Below are 20,970 nucleotides of genomic sequence, written 5' to 3' on the forward strand. Positions count from 1 at the left end.
ATACATTTGGAACTATCATAATTGGTATCAGATTTTTATGTGCATTGATAGGTGGATATCAATCATGACCAGTTTGGTCTTCTAGGGAAGCGCGAGCCATATGCATACCTCTACGAAAAGCTCCATATGGACCAGTCAGCAACACCAAAGACCCCTATAATTAAAAAACTATCCATGGGTGTTCTCAGTGGCATGGTAATATAGTTCAAGATAGACAATCTTGAGGGGTTCATCCAAACTTATTTGTAAATTTGTAGTTTATACTTCTCACCTGTCTCTTTTGTTGTTTTAAACCAAGTTTCAAAAAAAAAAATATGTTCATGGAAATTTCATTTTCTAGAATTTAACCAATATGCAACGTCTCCTATTATTTCAGGAGGATGCTGATGGAAGAACTCGCCAAGATCTGCTGGAATTTAGCAAACACATTTTGTCTGGAAAAGAAACAGAATCTTACAAGGTCCTTGAGTCCCTAAAAGACGTGAAAATACTGAGGAAAATTGCCCGTTATTGCATGAAACACGAGTTTCCAGATGCAGCCTTTCGTTGCTTTGCAAACATGGGTCAAGCATATGCAGTTTCATCCATTAATAGTTCTACTGAGGACTTGGTAACAACCTCCACATCTCCTGAAATCTTGGACAAGGCAGTATGATCATTTTAAAGGAAAAGGGTGTCAATGATCATACCTTATGTGAAAGAGTGGACGATCAAACAAGAATTTAAGAAATGTGAATAAACTTTTGGTTTAAAATACTTTTATCCAATTTTCTGGTGCAGGGAACCAGTTCTGTCTTTATGGGGTGTTTTTTTTTAATATGACTAGAGAATGGTTACATTTGACACTAACTCATTAACCTCAATTGATGAATCTCTAGGGAACAGAAACAAAGACTGCAGCAGTGGCTATCCAATTAGGATGTACAGAAGATGCTGAAAAAAACTATGCAAAATGTAAGCGCTATGATCTTCTTTGTAAATTGTATCAGGTGATTATTCCTATGCCACCTGACTGAATTTTTAATTTATTGTTTAAAAAAGTAAAAAACACAGAACACAAAAAAATAAATAAATCAAACAACACAACAGAGCTACTCCTTCTTTCATTCTACCCTGCTGCTTTCCGCCCCTCCCCCTCAGCCTTTCTCCCTTCCCATTCTGCCTCCTACCCTTCTGCCTCCATTCCTCCCTTCCCCCTCTGCCTCTTTTCCTCTCAACTGCTGCATCCATTCCATCCCTCCCCCTCAGCCTCTCTCCTTCTCATTTTGCCTCCCTCATCCCCTCTCCCTCCCTGCTTCTGCCTTTCTCTCCCCCCCATTGCCTCCCCACTCACCCTTCCCCGCTTCCTCTCTACTACCCCCATTTCTCTCTCTGTATGGGCGGACCACAACATTGTTTCAGTCGGCCTTCCAGCCTCGATTGGCAAATGGCTGCCCCTTCAGCCTATCCTCATCCCTTTCCACCAGCCGCCGTGAGAACATGCTCTTTTCTAAAGATGAGCCATTGCAGCCTCAGAATGTGTGGAGTTCGAGAGCTCCACCACATGCTTCTTCCTTGTTCCTGACCCTCTACTTCCCCTATTTTGATTTTTTCCAAAGGTGGCATTCCTTTAGCTCCTCTCGCAAACTTGGATGTCTCCCATGCCTACCAGATCCTGGCCCTCCTTCTCCCTTTGAGTAGCCCTTCTTCTTGATCAAGGGAAGGGTGTAGGCCCTGGCTCAGCAGCATTTTGGCAAGGAGGGAGGACCTTATGGAGTTTGGCGGCATTTTTGATTCAGAGTAACTTTTTCCCCACTAGCTGATTGTGGAGAGGCAAAGTTCGTTCTCTCCACCTTTGTGGATGTTCCTCTTGAGGTCCCACCAATAGAGCATCCATTTCCACAGCTGTGAGTGTCCTTTCCCTATGGACTTTCCTCCCCTTCACTGCTCTAGGAGATCTACTTCACAGGAGGAGGTCCTTCCGCCACCAAGTCAAGTAAGATTTTCAAGTCTACTTCCTCCCATCGATGAGGATTGTTAAAAGTCCGTGGTAATGTTCCTCATCGTTGTCGAAGGTAGCTGATTTGTAATTGCCTCCATCTAAGTGTCACTGGGGGGTCCCATTGATATTCCTTTTATTTAAGAACACAAGTTGGATGGTAAAGACTGCAAATTCAGGTAGATTGCTTTTTGGTCACACTTTTTGGTCTCCTTCCTTGGGCACTAGGCAAGAACCTTGCATTTCAGTTTTAGATACATTCTTCCCCTTGTAGTTGGACATGGCATGATCACACCGTCTAGGGCATAGTGGACTTCATAGTGGTGGAGGTAAGGTTGGCCTTCTCAACCTTTACATCCCAAATAATAGGAGTGAACGTTTCCTATTGTAGAAGGAACTAGCCCCGTTTGCAAATTCATGGATTATTGGAGGTGACTTAAACATGGTGGAGTTCCCTTCATGAAAAAGGGGGAATGAAAGGTGGCATCCACTCTTGGGATGTTTTTCTTTTCCATTTCAATGGTAGAGATTCTTGAACAGTTTATACTTTTCACACTCTACCTGACTCGCTCCTATTCCTATGGTTGAATAGGAGATGTCAAATGCCCATCCATGCACAGATTGACAGATTTTATGTTGATGGTTGGACATTGTATAGAGGTGGCTCTATTTTCATTTCTCCAAGGGTTTCCGGTTTTGATGGTTTTTGAGCCTCCCTTGAGATCTCGTTCTATCAGTATTAAGATTCCAGATGCTTTGTATGCAAAGGAGGGCTTTGCAGAGGTAGTGCTACGTATTTGGGTCTCTCATATATGCAGGGTGGGGTGCCTTCTCCTTCACTTGTGACAACCACCCTCTAAGGTATTAGTGACTTTTATCATTTAGATGGAAGGAAGAGTCAATAAACACTTGTTCTCTACTCTTGGCCGGAGACATGATAGAGAAAATGTTTGTCAGATACTTGACTCTGATGGGTTTTTACAATCAAATCTTTATGACATCTTACATATTGCCTCTGATTTTTATGCCTCCCTTCTTTCTGCAAATCCTGGCACATTTGCCAAAGATGATGCTAGACATAGAGTTTGGTAGGCTATCGCAGCATTGGTGAAAGCCTTCTTAGTTGATGCACCTTTACCAATCTAGAATTTAGAACTGCACTTTTTTCCCTTCGCAAGGACAAGTGTTTGGGTTCAAACGGGTTGATAGCCTCCACCATTTCTTTTTGGGACATGATTGGGTACCATATTACTTCAACCTTGTAGGGTGTGAGTGTTTGGGAATTTGGTGCTATGCTTGACTCACTTTCAGAGTGTCTCATTCATTTTCTCTTGAAGAGGGGTGCAAAAATTTGGCCACGCATTGGAGACCAATCACCGTTTTGGGCACTTTATGTAAGATCTTGTCAAAGTCTATTAGTTTGCAATTGCAGCGCCACTTGTGAAAATGTTAAAAGTTATAAAGGGAAGATTCCTGGATTATCAATGGCATTATCCATTCCTACTCAATCTTGGGAGCAAATATCCATGTACTTTATAACAGATATATTTACTTATGATATGGACTATAGTAGGCCGCTTTAGTAAGCAAGCTTACTTTATCCCATGCAAAAAGACCCTATCTGCCCAACAAGATGCACATATGTTTATCAAGAAGATCATTGTACATCTGGCTTGAATAGTGTCTGACCTACAACTCTAAACTTTGTAGTAACTTTTGGACTGCATTATTTGAGAATCTAGGGATTACTATTCAACTTTCCTTCTGAAATCTAAATGACAAACATAAGTAATAAATAGTACTATTCTGGATATGCTGAGAGATTATAAGTCAACCCAAAACTTAGGATAAGTATTTTCATCTCTTATAGTTTGCCTACAATAATACACCTCATTTGGCAACTGGAAGAGTGCCAGTTAAGATAATCGGAAAGTTCTAACTATACCTATCACTAGATTGACCCATAGAGTTGAAGCAGCTAATGAATTTAACTACAATATGATAATTTTCTCAAAGAGGTGAAAGAAGCCATCAGCCTCGCTCAAAGCAAATATATTGAACAAGACAATAAGAAGAGAAAGCATATGATCTTAAAAGAAGGTGATTATGTCCTTTTGAGGATTGAGAAAAGAATTCTAAAGAGTGTCCAAAATTCGTCTAGCATCAAAATGGCTCCATGATTCTATGGACCATTTAAAGTTACCAAAAAATTAATGATCTTGCTTATAGGCTTGATTACTTCATCATTGGAGAATCCACAACGCATTCTACACGAGCATATTAAAACCATTCAAGGGACCTCCACTTACACATCCTGTTAGAGGCTCCATTGATTGTTGACAACAAAGAGATAATTGAGCGTGATTGCCTTGTAGGGCATCAACAAATCACAACTCGAAAAGGAAATATTTACATCAAATATTTGCTAAGTTTAAGAACCATCCAAGACATCATGCTCAATGGGTGCCTAAAGGGTTCTCTCGATTCTTTCCCAAAGTTTATTAGATTGAATTGTGGCCATTAGGCCATTTATCAGTACATCACATATAGAACCAAACAAAACTTACAAAAGAAAATAATATAAACTTGAAACTAATATAAATATGAAACAAACCATAAGAAAGGCTATCATTCCTAGGTTTCTAATTTTTTGGTGGAGGAATCATGCCACCTCTTCATTTGCAATAGTATGTGTTCTCTAAAATAGCTTGGTGTAATTTTCTAAACCTGAAAATATGATCTCAATCTAAATACAACAAAAAACATTGCTAGTAGGCACTCCATGCCTTTGCATCTACACTTAACAAGTTTTGCTAAGATGTCCATGCAACAAATCTCCTAATGCCATTGCTTGACAATAATTTGATATTCACAAATTTTATTGATTATACGTGATAATAGTGAAAACCTAAACCTAATCAAGATCTAAAGTTGAAGGGTAACACTCAGTTCTTCTAAATATGTCATTGTTTAAGCTAAATCTAAAAATATGTGAACTTGAATCTAAATGAAACAAAAGGTCTTGTTGAGTGCACCATGCCTTTTCACCTACATTTTACAAAATCTTGCTAAAATGCCTATACAAATGTCTCAAGCCTCCTAGTATGATCACTTGACCATTCTTTCTTTCACAATTCTAATACTCATTTTTATCATATACATAACCAAACAACACCTAGAGGTGATTATAACCTCAACATAGTTTAAAATTGAGACATAACTTTCAAGATCTATATTGTTTAAAGCGGAAGCACACCATATCTATACCCACACTATGTGTTCTCTAAAACCTACTGGTAATTAGAACTAAGCCTAAACATGATTTGCTTTCTATTTAGATCTACTCGACAATATCAACCATTTGATGGTAACGAAAGGGCCCATTCCTGAGTTCGACGCTACAGCCTGAATTGTGTACCTTTTCTTCCAGATCCGATTTGCCTCGAGGCTCGACAATTGGTGCTTCTTTTGGGCTAGTCACAGAGATACCCCACCCCCTTCCTTGTTAACCATCTTCCATAGCGAGATGATCAAGTCTGGTGGGTTTTCCAGAGCTAGGATCATCATTTCAGACCCTAACATACTAGATGACCACATTATGCTCCAATGTCCGAATGGCTCTCTTTTTTGGCATAGAGTCAAGATTATGGGCAAGCGAGACAGTGTCGGATCGCAAGACCTTTGGGCATTTTGCTAGGGATTGCCAAAGAAGAAGAAAAGGTCCCAGAAGTCTTTTGGTATGGCCCTTTCTCATCATAGCGCTCCATCGACACCTCCTGCACGTCTAGCACTTGTTGCCGTCTCACACCTACTGCCCTCTTGTTGGGTTGTGGTTAGAGTTGGCATTCCTCCACCATCTCCAAATTAGGAGACCCCTTCTTGTGTCCCTAACCCTACTTTGGTTGTGGCCAGGTGATGATGTTCCTCCAACTCCATCTCTCGATCTTGGCCTTTCTTCTCTTTTGAGCAGCCCCCTTCCACCTCAGCACTGCAAGCACCTCTTATTGATTGAGAGAAGGATGTGGCTCTTGCCTCTGCAACTCTCTTTAGGTAGGGATCTTACGAACACACCACCGGTGGGCAGCTGATTCGTATTCAGCTTCATCCAGGTATCACACTGGGGGTCTTATTGACATATTCTTTATTCGGGAACACAAGATGGGTATTAAAGATTGTGCAAAGTCAGGTAAATTGCTTTCTAGCCACATGTTTTGGTCTCTTGACTTCGGTACTAGGGGAGGAACATGCATTTCAGTTTCAGATTATTTTCTCCCCATTGAACCTTTTGAAGAGTGAATTGACATGTTTGTCCTTCTCCACAAGGTCGAAACCTAAAGAGAAGTGTGTGGGAAAGTCTTCTTGGAACCAAGTGTCAAGGGGTTCACCTTGAGCATTGTACTTGCAGCTCCAAGAGAATCAAAAGCCACCTAAAAGAAACCTTGTCCCACTAATTGAAATCAAAAAGGCATCAGGTGGGGTCAGCCTGTGTCTTGGAGGGGTGGGACCTTGGATGCGTGCAAAGAGGGTGGTGGAGCTGCAGCAACTCATCTTTTGACATATGCACGTTCTTACATTGGCGAAAGTGGACAAGGATTGGCTGAGTGGGTAGAAATTCACCAATTGAGGGTAGAGGGCCATTCAAACAAATTGAAGAGCCATTTGTCACTTGAGAAAAACAAACAAGATGGAGAGAGAGGGGAGAGAGGAGGGAAGGGAGGGGCTGAGAGACTGAAAGGGAGAGAGAGGGAGGCAAGGGGGCAAGGGTAGCGGCAGCGGCAGGGGGAGTGTTGTGGGGAGACAGCAGGGAAGAAAGGGAGGGGCACGGGGGTAGGGGCATAGGGAAGGAAGGGAGGAGTGGGGGGGCAGGCGCAATAGGGAAGGAAGGGAGGGGCGGATGAGGGGATTGTAGCGTGGGAGGAAGGTAGGCAACATGGAAGGGAGGGAGGGGTAGGGAGAGGCAACAAGGGGGAAGAGAGAGGCAGAGGCAGGGGGGGGGGAGGGGGAGGGAGTCGGGACAGCGACGGGGAAGGAGCTGCAACTCCAAGCTTTGGACTGTTTTCCTACCAAGCAGCTACCCAAACTTCTTCCGGCTTGGGGCTTTTAGAGGTCGGGTATCCCATTTGAGGTCACAAGGCTTTGACAAGGTTTAGATGGGGATGCCTTGGTCTTCCAATGTTCACTCTAGGGTCAAGTATCCAGGTCTAGGGATGAGGATATTCTTGTGGACAATGTTTTTGAGCCTGTCAGAGTTCTGGGTCATGTGGAGGAGTGTTTCTTGACTTCAAGTTGGCACCTAGACCCAAGCCCGGATCACATTCCCTTGGGTTCATAGAGGATTTGTCTTTATGCAGGTGTCACCATAAAGTATTTGCACTAAGACCCTAGGGAGTGGGAGTGAATTGATGCAGGGAACCATGAGCTGAGCCTCCCTTTCTTGTGCTACATGGTTATTAGCAATGCCAAGAGGTTTCAGCTTAGTTTTAGCAAGTGTGACCTATCATCGTACCAAGTTTGGTCCCATTTAAATCTTTGCACTTTCACTTTTTAATGGATGTCCCCGTTTTTCAATCTTAACCCCACCTAGGCAAAAAATTAGGGTGCAACATCAGCATGTTGGACTATATTAACCTAAATTGGATTGTTTTTTGCTAACAATCACTTCAACACCCTTCCTTTCTTTGAATTTACCATAAGTAATACCAAGAAATTTCAGATTAGAAACAAAGGTTGGAAACCATCTATATCCCCTCGTTGGGAGAACAAATTACCTCAGACTTATAGACGGCCTCTTAGAATAGGCTTTGCAAATCCTTCAGGAATATAAAATTCACTCTTTTCTTTTGGCTTTTCTTTCATGGAGGGATTGCAATAAATGAGTGGTGGATGCTTTTGGAGATGATCCCTTGTCCCTCAGTGCTTTAGTGTCAATAAGTTTATTCGGCATTGCCTCTATGAGTATAAAAAGGCCAAGATAGTTTAGGTTGGGATTGGAGAACTTATTGTTAGGAAATGGAGTCAAGATGAGTCAGTTTGGTGTGTTTTAGTAAGTACTAGGGTGAGTTCTAGTCTAGTGTGTTCTATGGATGCCATGTGTCACATTGGAAGCTATTCCATATCCATTGGTGTTCATATGTGTGTGTGTGCTCTATATAAGAGCTGTACTTGTTTAGTGTTAAATAAGTCAAGTATCAAGCCTACAAGCTCTTTGGTCTACATCTTGTTGGAGCATGGTGGTAGTAGGGAGAGAGAGAGGGTAGGCTAGGGAGAGAGGAAATGAAACTTAAATGAAAGCATAATGAAAGCAAAGGAAAATGGAAATGAGCAATAGACCAAATGTACTTACATGACCTAAAAGGCTTTGAATGTATTGAGTGATATGACAATGAAAGTACAATGCCTTTATAGGTTAGGCACACACACACTAAAGTGTCAAATGTATGTGGGATAAGTCCCAGAGTGACACGTGGCACTCTAGGATATAAAGTAGTCTAGTACTACTCCATAACTCAATAAAAAACACACTAGAAACACTCGCTTTGACTTCATGTTCCAACATACCTCCCCATGAAGGCAAGGTGAGAGACTATTGAACCAAGAATAGAACATGACAATGATGGTCTAAGGTGAGGAACTATTGGAATGGAACCAAGAACAGAATATGACAATGATGGTCATCAAACTGTGCACCCTATGTAACTCAGGGGCTAAAGTTTGAGCGTGTTCAAAGGTTGATCCAAGCACTCTCATGGCTTGAGACTCAACATGCTCAGAGGCTCACGTTATAGCATGGCTACATGACCAGCTCATAGGTCTAGGAATACACCACCATCCTGGAACTCGGCCAGGCCTGATAACGAGACATGTGAAGCTTAAAAGCCTTGAGGCTGCCTTGATCTCAGTTTGCTAGTGGTATGGATGCATGAATGCGTCTTAGTTGGGTCAAATCAGAAGTGGATGCCTGAGTATGCCTTGCCAATTGGAATTCTAGTAGTGCACTTGGATTAGATGCCTTGAAGGTGGTGACTCACATTGTGAAATTTTGAGAGTCATCATGTGATTGCTCCTTGTAGCTGCTCCCATGGCCGACATCGACATAGCATTCGGGGCATTCTCGCCATATTCTTCACTGACATACTTCTTCGGATTGGGATGTGCACTCTTATGTGCATCACCTACTTAGGGTGGTCATTTACGGGTTCAGTGTCCTTGCTATGTATAAAATGAATTAAATCTATTTTTATTTTCTATGATTGGGGTCAATAAAGGTTCTCTACCTTGAGTAGTCCCTCTAAAAGGAATGTTTGAGTTGTCAATAAAGGTTCTCAGCCTTGGATAGTCCTAAAATGATGTATTGCTTTTATATTTATGGTGTGTGGCTCCATGTCCCTACTTAGTCCCTAGAGCCAGGAGGAGGATGTACTATGAGAGTCATGTATTGGCTTTGATAGGTCTATTTATCAAGCCTAGCATGTGAGTTCTAGGATGTTGGTGCATTGGTCTCCTAGACCTCTGAGTTAGTCATGCATCCATGCATAATGATCCTCTGAGCCATGCTAGGTGAACTTGTGAGTCTACACCATGCTCACTAGCCTTTGAGTCATGTTCACTTGCCTCTGAGTTAGCATGGGAGCCATGTCTAGTTCTAGACTGTCATTGCACAGTCCGACAACTGTCGTCGTCATGTTCTGTTCTTGGTTCCATTCCGGTAGTCACTCACCTTTCCTCCATGGGGGGGTGTTAGGAAATGGAGTCAAGATGAGTCAGTTTGGTTTGTTCAAGTGAGTTCTAGTGTGAGTTCTAGTCTAGTGTATCATATGGATGCCACGTGTCACATTGGGAGTTATCCCATATGCATTGGTGTTCATATGTGTATGTGTACTCTATTTAAGAGCTGTACTTGTCTAGTATCAAATGAATCAAGTATCAAGCCTACAAGCTCTTTGGTCTACATGTGAGTACTTTCATTTTGTTCATTGCTCTTGCTATTTCATTTCCATTTCATTATGTCTCTCTTTGAGTATCATCATTATCTCTCTCCCTAGCCTACCCATCATTATCTCTCTCTCTCTCCCTCTCCCTCTCCACCATGCACCTTCACTTATGGCTTGATTTGTTTCCTCCACCTTGTTCATCATTTGTGGCTCTATGGCTCGGATTTCTTTGACTAGACTTATATCTTTTATGAGTCGGGTCTCTTCAGTGTCTACCGATGGACATGACTTGCAAGATTATTGCAAGCATTGCTTGGTACATGTGGAGATCCATATGTATAGAGGCTATTGATGGCACAAAGGTCCACCCTGCTCATACCTTGGCTTCCATTTGGACAGACATTGTACATACCTTGTTGGCCTTCTAGTCAAGGATGCATGGAAGTTCAAGATTTGCATTGGCTAGAGAGGCAGACCTTTCTTCTCTAAATCTAGTACTCGCGTGATGTGGCACTTTCAGCCACATACTTGGTTTCTTTTAGGCTTTACATATGCCTAGATATTGGAGTGGTACCTTACCACTTCATCTTTCATGCTCAGCGTGATGTATTTATTGCCTGAGTGCTTTGCTCTTGTTTACTTCTCTCATACTTAATAGAAGTCTACTTCATGGAAAAAAGAAAGAAATGACCGCTTTGTACTTAGAGATATCTAGTACCTATCAACATTTGTTGACTAGAAATGGATTTATCTTCCTATCATAATCACTCCTAGTAGCCAGCAATCTAGACATTGCACAAATTTACAGGACATGGTAGCCATCAGGTTAGATTTCTTAGATGTGAGACTATAGTATTCTCATGATTTTCCTTGGCGAGTTATAAGGTGACATTATAACTTATAAGCCACCTGCCTAAATGTAAAGTAGGGAGACCACTTCTCACAGTTGTCAATTCATTCCATGGTATCCAAAGGTGGTTTGTAGTTTTAAATAAAAAATGCACTTAATTCATTATTATTTGATTCCTTGAGTAAAGTGCAACTAGAATTGATAATGATCAATGAGACCTAAAGATAAAGTGAATGAAAATTGGTTTGTTTTCCACTCGTAGATGTGTGGTTATTGGGACAAATCAATAGAGATAGCATCAAAATACGACCATGTGAACCTGAGAAACAACCATCATGTTTATGCAAAGCATCTAGAGGCTATTGGTGAAATTCAAAATGCAATACAACACTATGAATCATCTAATACTCACAGGTAAATATCATCTTCCTACTGAAGAACTATGTTATCCCTCTTTGGATCAAAATGATCTTCTTTTTCTTGCATCTTATTTAATTTAAGATAATAATAAAAGATGGACAAGAGGTTGCTATTTGTATCCATTATTTTCCCATTTTCCACTTGCCCATTCGGTCCTTTTTTATTGTGATATGTTTCTTCCCCTTACTATATACTTTGTTTGCTTTCATTGTTCTATATCTTTTTCTGCCTTTTTGTCTTTTTCATTAACTTCTTAGAGTTAGCTTGTAATAGATATATGAGTTTGGTAGTAGGAATGTAGGCATAAGACGATCGGTTGGAGCTTGAAGCCAAGTGGACCATTCATAGACATGATGAAATCTGAACCTGGATGCAACCAAATATCGTGAGATGAAGAATCAGAGACAGAATCAGCTTGTAGAAGATAAAAAAGGCTAGAGCTGCAGCCTGCTTCCCCTCGTGCTCCCTCTCTGGCCTCTAGCTCTGCCCCCTCCTTCTAGCTCTTCCCGTCTAGCTGGCCTCCCCTTAGCCCTCTAGCTCCTTTCTTTAGCCTCAGCTATGCTTCCCGCTTCAACTAGGCCAAGTCTGTTGCTATTTAGCAGGCCAGGAAATCGTGATTCAAGCTGTATTATCCTGCTGTATTTCCGCCTCTCCCTGCTCAAGATTCGAAGTCTGGGACAGCTGCAATCTTCAGCTCCATTCTGCGCCTGCAAGCTGCTCTCAAAGTCGAGCCCAGGAAATCGCAATTCGAGCTGCATTACCCTGCTGTTTCTTCCTCTTTCTGCTCAAGATTTGAAGTCCAGGACAGCTGCAATCTTCAGCTCCATGTGCGCCTGCAAGCTGCTCTGAAAGTTGAGCTATTCTGCTCAAGAAAGCTGCAAGCTTCAGATCCACTTCAGGTCTGCTTCAGTTTCTTTTCATTTTTTCATAAAAGAGACTTCTATCAAGTATGAATGAAATTCAATACGTCATGCGAAGCATGAGAAAATTAAACCCATATAGCACAAAATCAAACTCCAATACAAGAGTATAAAAATATCCAAGGTTGAGGCTGGAAGTGCCACCTCAACCCTGTAGGGGATTCCGAGAAGCATGGCGAGCAGCTCCTCTCCCTCAAGAAAACCTTTCTCATGGCAGAGGCTGCTCGTGAAGACCCCTGATATGGTCCCCCAAATGGCTACCGAGGTGTGTACTGTGTCAATCCAGATATTAGCCAATGTATGTCTAGAGTGGACCTAGGAACCATCCGCCGAAACCTCTGGATCTCCAAATGTGCCATGTTGCTCACCAAAATCTCTCATGAATATTCACAGATGCATGTGCAGGTCTGTATAGAGAGCCTAGAACATCATCCAGAGAACATGACCCAACCAAATATTGTCCAACTGAAAGAGCCCAAGAAGAGTCATGTTTCTCATAGAACACCTAAGGCCCAGAAATAGAGAGCCATGCTACCGAGCCCCAGGTCATAAAGAATGGAGAATGCATAAATGATCCTCGCATGTTTGCAGTCCCATATGCAATGTTGCATAGACGCATCTACATAGAGGCAACGAGTGCATGTGGAATCTTCCCCGAACCTCGACCGCCATTGGTCTACTGCAATCCCTTCATGAATAGAAAGCCAAAAGACAAAAGTGATTTTTCTATTCCTGAGGGATTTCCAAAGTCTCTTCCAAAAGGATTTCTGTACATCATCAGAAATATGAAAACTCTTCCAATGAGGAGCTTTAGTGGGCTTCCAGACTCAAAGACCAAGCTGAAATCTCCTAGCATTATTGACCATGAATCGAAAGAAGGGGGAGTCTCTTCTCTCCATGCCCTACATCAATCCATTCTTACTCCCGTGGGTCCCACAGCAAATACTTTATGGGGACACTCCATAAAGCCAATGGAGATCCACCTCGAAGGGACGAACCCCTGGCTGAAAGGAATCAGAGAAAGCCGCGCTCGTTTCGTCGCCATTACACGAAGATCGTCGACTTTTGCTTCTGCGTTTTCTCTCAGCATACTTCATCTTCCTCTAATTCCTTTCAGGGGTAGATTCTCCATGCCTTGGGCTATCCTGTGCTGAAATCTGAGCAGCAATGGCTGCATATTCAAGGAGAAATCAGTAAAAAACCAGTTGACTTTGAAGGGGCAAGCTATGGCGACCTGACGCGTTTTTGCGCCTCTTCTTCCCAGAGGACCTTCTGTGGTATATCAGCTCTCTTTTGCCTCAGAAACCCCTTTTCCTTTGCTCTGAAGAGTAGCTACAAGCCCTCCAAGTTCAGTCTTTTGGTTTTGACAGTTTTGACAAGCTTTTTGAAGATGATGCTACATAAGATGCTATTCTAGCATTTCTGTTTTGTTGAAACTTTCAATAACATCAGTACAAGTGTAGCTTCAGTTGTGCTTTGAATTGCTATACTTGGTTTTGATTGGAAAGTTCTCATTTTAAGCCACCTCTATGAAGCATGTAAGAAAAAGCATCATTGATTGAATATTGGTCACTAGTCTTTGCTACATCAAGTGCTTATATTTGGAAGCCTTTCAGTTGTTTTTAGCCTTGTAAGAGAGAAAGACACTGCCCAATATCTGGGTTAGACCCTCTCATGGCTACACTATTGAATATAGATAAGTTCAATGGAAAGGGCTTCCACACATGGTAGATGAAGGTGAAATTTGCATTGATGAGGGAAAACCTCTGGGGACTTGTCAAACCGACTTCAACCGCTTCTTCTACAGCCTCCAATGCTGGAGAAACCTCAACTCCGACACACCCGGCAAGGGATCCCGCTAGAGAGGAGAAAAGCATATGGTATCATTGCTCTTGCTTTAGGAGATGATTATATTCATCATATCTCTGACTTAGAGTCTCCTTCAGAAGCTTGGCAGAAGCTTGACATGATTTTTGGTGCTAGCTCTCACATCTCTAAATTATCACTTAAAATCTCTTTCTTTGAATTGAAGATGGTTAGTGGCACTACTTTGGCAGCTCATGTCAACTACATGTGGAGTCTTATGACTCAACTAGCTTCTATCAACTCTCCTATTACTCCAGATGATGCTATGGCAGTGTTACTTAAGAGTATGCCTAAAGATTATGATCATATAGTTACCACTTTAAAAAATCTTCCTAATCCTAATCTTGAAGGTATTATCTCTGCTCTCCAAGAAGAAGAAAGGCATATGGAGCTCAGGAAAGGCAATGACATTGTTTATGCTGTAAAAGTCCAGAAGGGCAAGTTTACCCCTTGCAATCACTGTGGAAAGACAAATCACCTTTCAAAGGACTGCTTCAAAATCAATCCATGCAAACACTGTGGCAAGAACAACCATAATGAGAAGTTTTGCAGAGCCAAAGCAAAGACAGAAAATGCAAATCTACTTTCAGTTGAAGAGCCTCCACAAGATGAGGCATCCTTTGAAGATTATGCATTTTAAATCATCTCTATGTATGCTCCAGATCTCTCTTTTTATGTCAAGGTACTCAGCCTGGATAGTCCTCCAAAATGAATGAAATAAACTATTGTGTTTTGTAAACACCTCTGGTCACCTTATGATGTAGGCCATGTGTATGGTTTGCTCCATGGTACCTCCTGCAGACATTGTGTGCATGTACATGCAGGGGAGATAACAATTGGAAGGTCTTTTGTTATCCCTTTTGTTTACCTTACATCCATGGGAACCCTTGTTATGCTCTAGCCGAGATAGCATGACCTCGGATAGATCGGTGGGCATTTTCTCTTAGATGACCAACTTTTGTAATAGTTAATGTGCGTAATTAAATGGTCAAGAGAAGTAACTGCCAAGGTCCTAGGTGAGGGCGTAATGGCATTGACTAGGTAGTTCTAATAGGGCTAGGGCCTAGGTGCATCTAAATGTGCAAATTGCCAAGGGGCAATTGTTTTTAAAGGAACTCCAAGAGAGGGGTGAAAAAGGATGCATCTAAGTAAGGGCCTAAAATGAAGACATGTGGCCAGGAACTATCTAGGGAATTGTGGGTCTCAGGGATAAGGATGAAGGAATTAACGATGAAAAATGGAATGATTGGGCATCAAGTCCCTGTGAATTGGCTGGGTGGAATATTGGAGTGCCATCGCCCGTGACTGTACTAACGTAGGAGAAGAACCAAGAGAAGGGTGTTACATTTTGGTATCAGAGCCAGGTTACGAAGGGGAAAGGTGTGGAGCGTTGGTGGCGAATCACCGTCGGTGACGACGAATAGTGAGAAGGGATCTGTGGGTTTGGACGAGAAGTCCAACGTGAGCGTGGAGCTGAAGATAAAAACAAATTGATATCCAAGTACGGAAGCGCTTTCACGTAGGTTTTGTACTGTTCGAATTCGATGAGCAGATTGCGCTGGCGAAAGAGAAGTTGGACGGGCTGCGAGTTCATTCGAAACAATTAAAGGTTGCGGATGTTCTAACCCGAGCATGGGAGAAAAAACAGGGTAAAAATAAGGCAAGCCTTTCAACGGATGTGGAACGCGGGATTGAAACAGCTAGAAAACCCACGGATATTTGTGACGTCGTGACACCGCTTGGGAAATTGTCCTATCAGCGCAGCGTGGGAAAGGAATCGTGGAAGACCTGAATATACAACGCTGAGCGGTTGCATAATCGTGAGCCTGTGAGAAACCAGTGGCGTCTGTCGTGCAGAAGTGACGTCAAGAAGAAGTAGTCGACTACGTTAAACGGGGTTGAAACGAGAAGACAGCCACGTAAGGAGTCTATTACGTTCGTCCGTTTGGGAAGATAGTCGCAGGTGTGTTGATTGACGACAAACATGATTCCAGCATGACGTGTCAAGGCTCGTGACGGAGGGGGTCTTCTGGGTGAAATCAAAACAGGAAACGCGAGTCTGCACAATGGGATTGGAACTGGAGAATCCAGGAAGCATTTTTTTCCCTCTTTCGAAAAAAATTATGAGTTGCAGTTAATTCGTTCTATACAGCAGGGATTGTCGTTTATCTTTTCTGTGTATAAGAAAAAGGGGGAAATCCATCATTTAATTTTTTATATTTTAAAAAAAAAAAAAAAAACCCAACAAAGGAAGAAAAAAAAAAAACAAAAAAAAACCCCATCTTGCACTGTGAATCTATGGAAGCAGAAGGACAGAATTCAAGAGTGAATCCTAGTGAGTCTAGAGTACAGTCTACACAACAGATGTCACATCAGGCAGCACCTACTTTGATTGGTAGGATTTCGATATTAGAGGATGCTTTATAGCAGATTATGAACCAGCAGCTTCAAGTGTATGCTGGGTCCTTGTTCTTGAGAGTGCGATCAAACCATTTTTTAAGTCGGGCCTTTTCTACTTGGAGAGCATAGGCTGCTTGCAACCTTGTCTCCTCTAGCTTTTCAAGGTCAACTAGCCTTTCGGCTAGCGCATTTTTTGTGAGTCTTTCCCTTATGGCAAGATGAAGGCTAGGCACTACATACTCCATTGGCATTACTGTCTCTACACCAAAGGCTAACTTGAAGGGGGTACAATGTGTTACCACCTTGTAGGAGGTCCTGTAGGCCCATAAGCTGCTATGAGCTTATGTGCCTAGTCAGTACGGCTGGCTTCTACTGTACATGTGATAATCTTACAGCAAGTTTTGTTGGAGCTTTCGGCCAAGCCATTTGCTCTGGGGTAATATAGTGTTGACTTCCTATGAATGATCAAGATTGCTACGGTTTCATTGAGGAAGTAGGTTCCTCGATTGCTAAGTAACTCCAACGAGCATCCAAACCGCGTGATGACTTGTTCATATAAGAACTTGGCAGTGGATCTTGCATCTGCCTTTACATGGATCCCCATTCAGCCAATCTCCGTCCACCTCCACCGGCCGCGAGAACCATCATTTTTTCAAAAGATGAGTTGCAGCAGCTCAAGAAAGATGTGGAATTAGAGGGCTCCACATCACTTTTCATCCGCATCTTTGGGTCACACCCTTCCAGATCACATGCTAGAGACTGGATATTGGTGGCGTTACCAGGAGACCTCGCCCCACACCTCAGGGATATTCAACTTTTGGGACGTGCATTCTTCCAAGTGGTTTTCGACTCCCACGAGTCCACAGCCCTTGTTCTCAAAGCTAATCCCCTAGCTTTGGGTTCAAGGAGGATCTTTCTTTTACCCTACACCTTGGGCTTCGATCTGGTCGAGGAGGACAGGCAAGTCACATCACTGTTCATTAGATTTCTTGGTCTTCCTCAGGTCTACCATTGACTACTTGCCACTATTAGAGCCACATTCGGAGTGGTCACTGAGTTCCCCTCCCTTCCTGGCATGCCTTCTTCCTCGGTAGAGGCAGTCAGTGCAGATGGGGTGCCTCATGTTATGGTCATTGTCTCTGACCCTAACATCTCAGATGACCACATTATGCTTCAGCGTCCAGACGGCTCTCTCTTTCGACAGAGAGTCAAGATTTCAGGTAGATAGGACTAGTGCAGGATTTGCAGGACCCTTGGGCTTTTTGCTAGAGACTGCCCAAGGAAGAGAAAAAGACCCAAGAGGTCTTTTGGTGCGGCTCCTTCACGTACTACCACGACTGCACCTCCCCAGCACCCTATATTACGCACTCCAGGACCACCAAGAGCAACAGGACGCCCTGCTTCGCGCACCCCAGGACCACCAAGGGCAGTAGGGCACCCAATGCCCGCAGCACACCCAGTACCACGATGGAGAGCTATCAGAGCGGCTCCCTTACCTCAGGAGGAGACTCTTGATCCTCTTTAGACAGACGCCTTGCAAACTCCAGAGGTGGATGTTGCTGCAGCCCCAGACACTACAGTTCCACATCAGGAGGGGCCTTTAGATCCACTAGCCCCAGTCACATTGGTTTCTGACCCCTTGGTTTCTGACCACGAGGGGGCTACAGGTACTTCTTCCCCGCAGACTGTTCCTGCCACAGTCAGGACAACCGAGAAAGTGCAGGTGCAGATGAGGGCTCCTGATTCCTCTTCACCCCAACCAGAGGCCTCCTCAACCCCCAGCTCCAGTTCTATTGATAGAGGCTTGGCAGGTCCTTCTCCTCCATCTTCCATGAGTACAGGTCTTCTTCGCACTCCTTGGCTAGACTTCCTTATCAGGAATTCTTTTTCGGCACTGGCAGATTCGGCGACTTTTATGGATGATGATGAGTTTGTGCCCTCCACCTTAGGGGTCCCGGTCATTCGGATTCCTTCTGACAGGGCCTCCCTTTCAGCAGGTGTGGGGATACTTTCACCTGTTGAGATTCTTGTCCTCAGCAGGAGTGTTTCAGCCCAGGGGAAGCTGGTCTCCTCTACTAGGTCGGGTAAGCCTTTCCATCCAGCATCCTCCTGTCGATGAGGATAGTCAGCTGGAACATACAGGGCCTAGGCGGAGTTCCACACCGTCGCCGTAGGCAGCTGATCCGGAACCAGCTTCATCAAGGTGTCACTGGAGGTGCTATTGATATCCTTTTTATCTTGGAACACAAGCTGGTTGCCAGTGATTGCTCTAAGTCTGGCAAACTGCTTTCAAGACATACCTTCTGGTTGCCTGCCATGGGCACAAGGGGAGGTACTTGCATTTTGGTCTCTCTTTCTATTCTCTCCTTGGTTGCTGGTCATGGTATTATCTCCCCTTCTAGAGCTCAATGGATCATTATTTTGATTGGAGGGCGTCAGATTGGTCTTCTCAATCTTTATGCTCCTAACAACAGAGGGGAGCGGATCTCCTTTTGGAAGGAGCTACTCTCTTGGGCCCCCATTGCAGATTCTTGGATCATTGGTGGCGACTTCAACATGGTTGAGTTGCCTTCAGACAAAATGGGAGGCAGACATGGTGGAATTCATTCTTTGGAGAGGGCAGCTTGGGATGCCTTCCTCTTTCAGTTCAGTGACAGGGACACTTGGTTGGATGATGCCTTTCATATTATGCCACAGTCACTCCTGTACTCTTGGTCGAACAAGAGAATACACATGCCCATTCATGCACGGATTGACAGATTTTATGTAGACGATTGGGCTTTTGACAGAGGATGATCTGTATGCATTTCTATTGGGGTTTCCACCTCATATCATTTTCCAGTGGTGTTGCAGATTCTTGAGCCTCATCGAAGAGGACGCTCTTCCATTGTTAGGATTCCGGATGCTTTTTATGTAGAGGAGAGCCTCACGAAGGATATTTTACAGATTTGGGTTTCTCACATACAGGGTGGAGCTGCCCACCCATCTCAGGTAGCTGCAGCCTTATCCGGAATTAGTGACTATTATCATATAGTCGCTGATTCTAGGAGACGTCAGATTCTCAGATGTGAGATTGGTATACGGCAGCAGTTAGCGTCCCTGCAGAGGAAAGAGCAGAAGAGGCCCACAGATGCTTGGATTCAGGAGCGCCTTGCTGCAGCAAGGGCTCATTTGCAGACATTGTTGGATCAGAGAGCAGAATATGCCTTTCATGCACGAGAATCCTTTTGGATTCAGATGGGTGGCAGGGTCAACAAACACTTTTTCTCTACTCATGGGCCCAGACATAGTAGAGATAGTGTTTTGCAGCTTGTTGACGCAGACGGGGTGTTACAGTCAGATCCTGATGCTGTCATGCGTGTAGCTTCAGATTTTTTTGCATCCCTTCTTACTGCAGATCCAGGCACACAGGCCATTGATGATGCCAGAGAGGTTATTTGGCAGTGTATCCCTGTATTCGTGAAGGATGAGATGTATGTTTCTCTGGATGCACCTTTCACCAATGTAGAATTCAAGACTGCATTACTTGCCCTTCACAAGGGCAAGTGCCCAGGTTCAGATGGACTTACCCCCTCCTTTTTTATTACTTTTTGGGAGCAGATTGGTGATCACATTACATCAGCCCTGCAGGGCGTGTGGGACTCTGGTGAGATGCCGGACTCACTTATAGATGGTCTCATTCATCTCATCCCAAAGGGGGGTAATAGGAATTTTGTGTCTCAATGGAGACCCATCACTCTATTGGGCACTTTTTACAAGATTCTGGCGAAAGCCATGAGTCTGCGACTACAGGTTTTTCTTCCAGATTTGATTCATGACACGCAGACAGGGTTTGTGCATGGCAGAAGTATTTTTTATAATATTTTCTCATTTTGGGAGGCCTCAGAATGGGCCATGCAGAGCCGCCAGAGATTGGCCATTCTACTCTTGGACTTTGAGAAAGCTTACGACAGAGTAGATTGGGATTTTTTACAGGGTACTCTATCTCGCTTTGGTTTTTCAGATGCATAGATTAGAGGAGTATCCTCTCTCTACATATCAGCCCATAGCCAGTTGCTCATTGGGGGGATAAGAGGAGACAAGTTTCAGATTTCCACATCCATCCGCCAGGGATGTCCTCTTGCCCCGTTTCTTTTTCTGTTTGTGGCGTAAGCTATGAGTATCTACATTAGATCTCAAGCTGATATTTATGGGCTGAGGCTTCCTATCCGCCAGGAAGAAGAGCTCCTGGATAGTGAGTTGGCAGATGACACGGCTGTTTTTTTTAATGCCTCCCCCAGGACACTCACTTCCTTCTGGACAGCCTTGGATTTGTTTTGCACGGCTGTAGGTGCACACATTAATTGGCATAAATCCAATGGTTTTTGGATTTGCGAGGATGACACCCCGGATTGGGGTAATGATATTGGCTTCACTTGGGTATAGAGGGGCGTCTCCGTCTTCTTTTGGCTTTCTATTCATGGTGGGATAGCAGTAAACCATTAGAGGTCCAAGTTCGGAGCTGACCCTTCTTGCCCTCGTTGCCTTTGTGCTTTGGAGACAATACAGCACTGCCTATGGGATTGCAGATAGGCAAGAATCATATGGAAGGGGATTGCAAGACTT

General features: G+C 43.5%; 1 protein-coding gene across 1 annotated transcript in view; it reads left to right on the plus strand.

Moving 5' to 3' along the window:
• LOC147899042 (uncharacterized) overlaps window positions 1-20,970 on the plus strand; it is a 268,788-nt gene that overhangs the window by 12,084 nt on the left and 235,734 nt on the right. The window contains exons 9-12 of the mRNA XM_087378195.1: window positions 52-195; window positions 377-610; window positions 879-989; window positions 11,022-11,173. Coding sequence (XP_087234321.1) covers window positions 52-195; window positions 377-610; window positions 879-989; window positions 11,022-11,173 — 641 coding nt within the window. The remainder of the gene's footprint in view (window positions 1-51; window positions 196-376; window positions 611-878; window positions 990-11,021; window positions 11,174-20,970) is intronic.

This window comes from Dipteris shenzhenensis, chromosome 8 (assembly GCF_047967505.1).
Source record: "Dipteris shenzhenensis isolate YYH24624 ecotype China chromosome 8, Dip_SZ_1.0, whole genome shotgun sequence".
Taxonomy (NCBI): Eukaryota; Viridiplantae; Streptophyta; class Polypodiopsida; order Gleicheniales; family Dipteridaceae; genus Dipteris; species Dipteris shenzhenensis.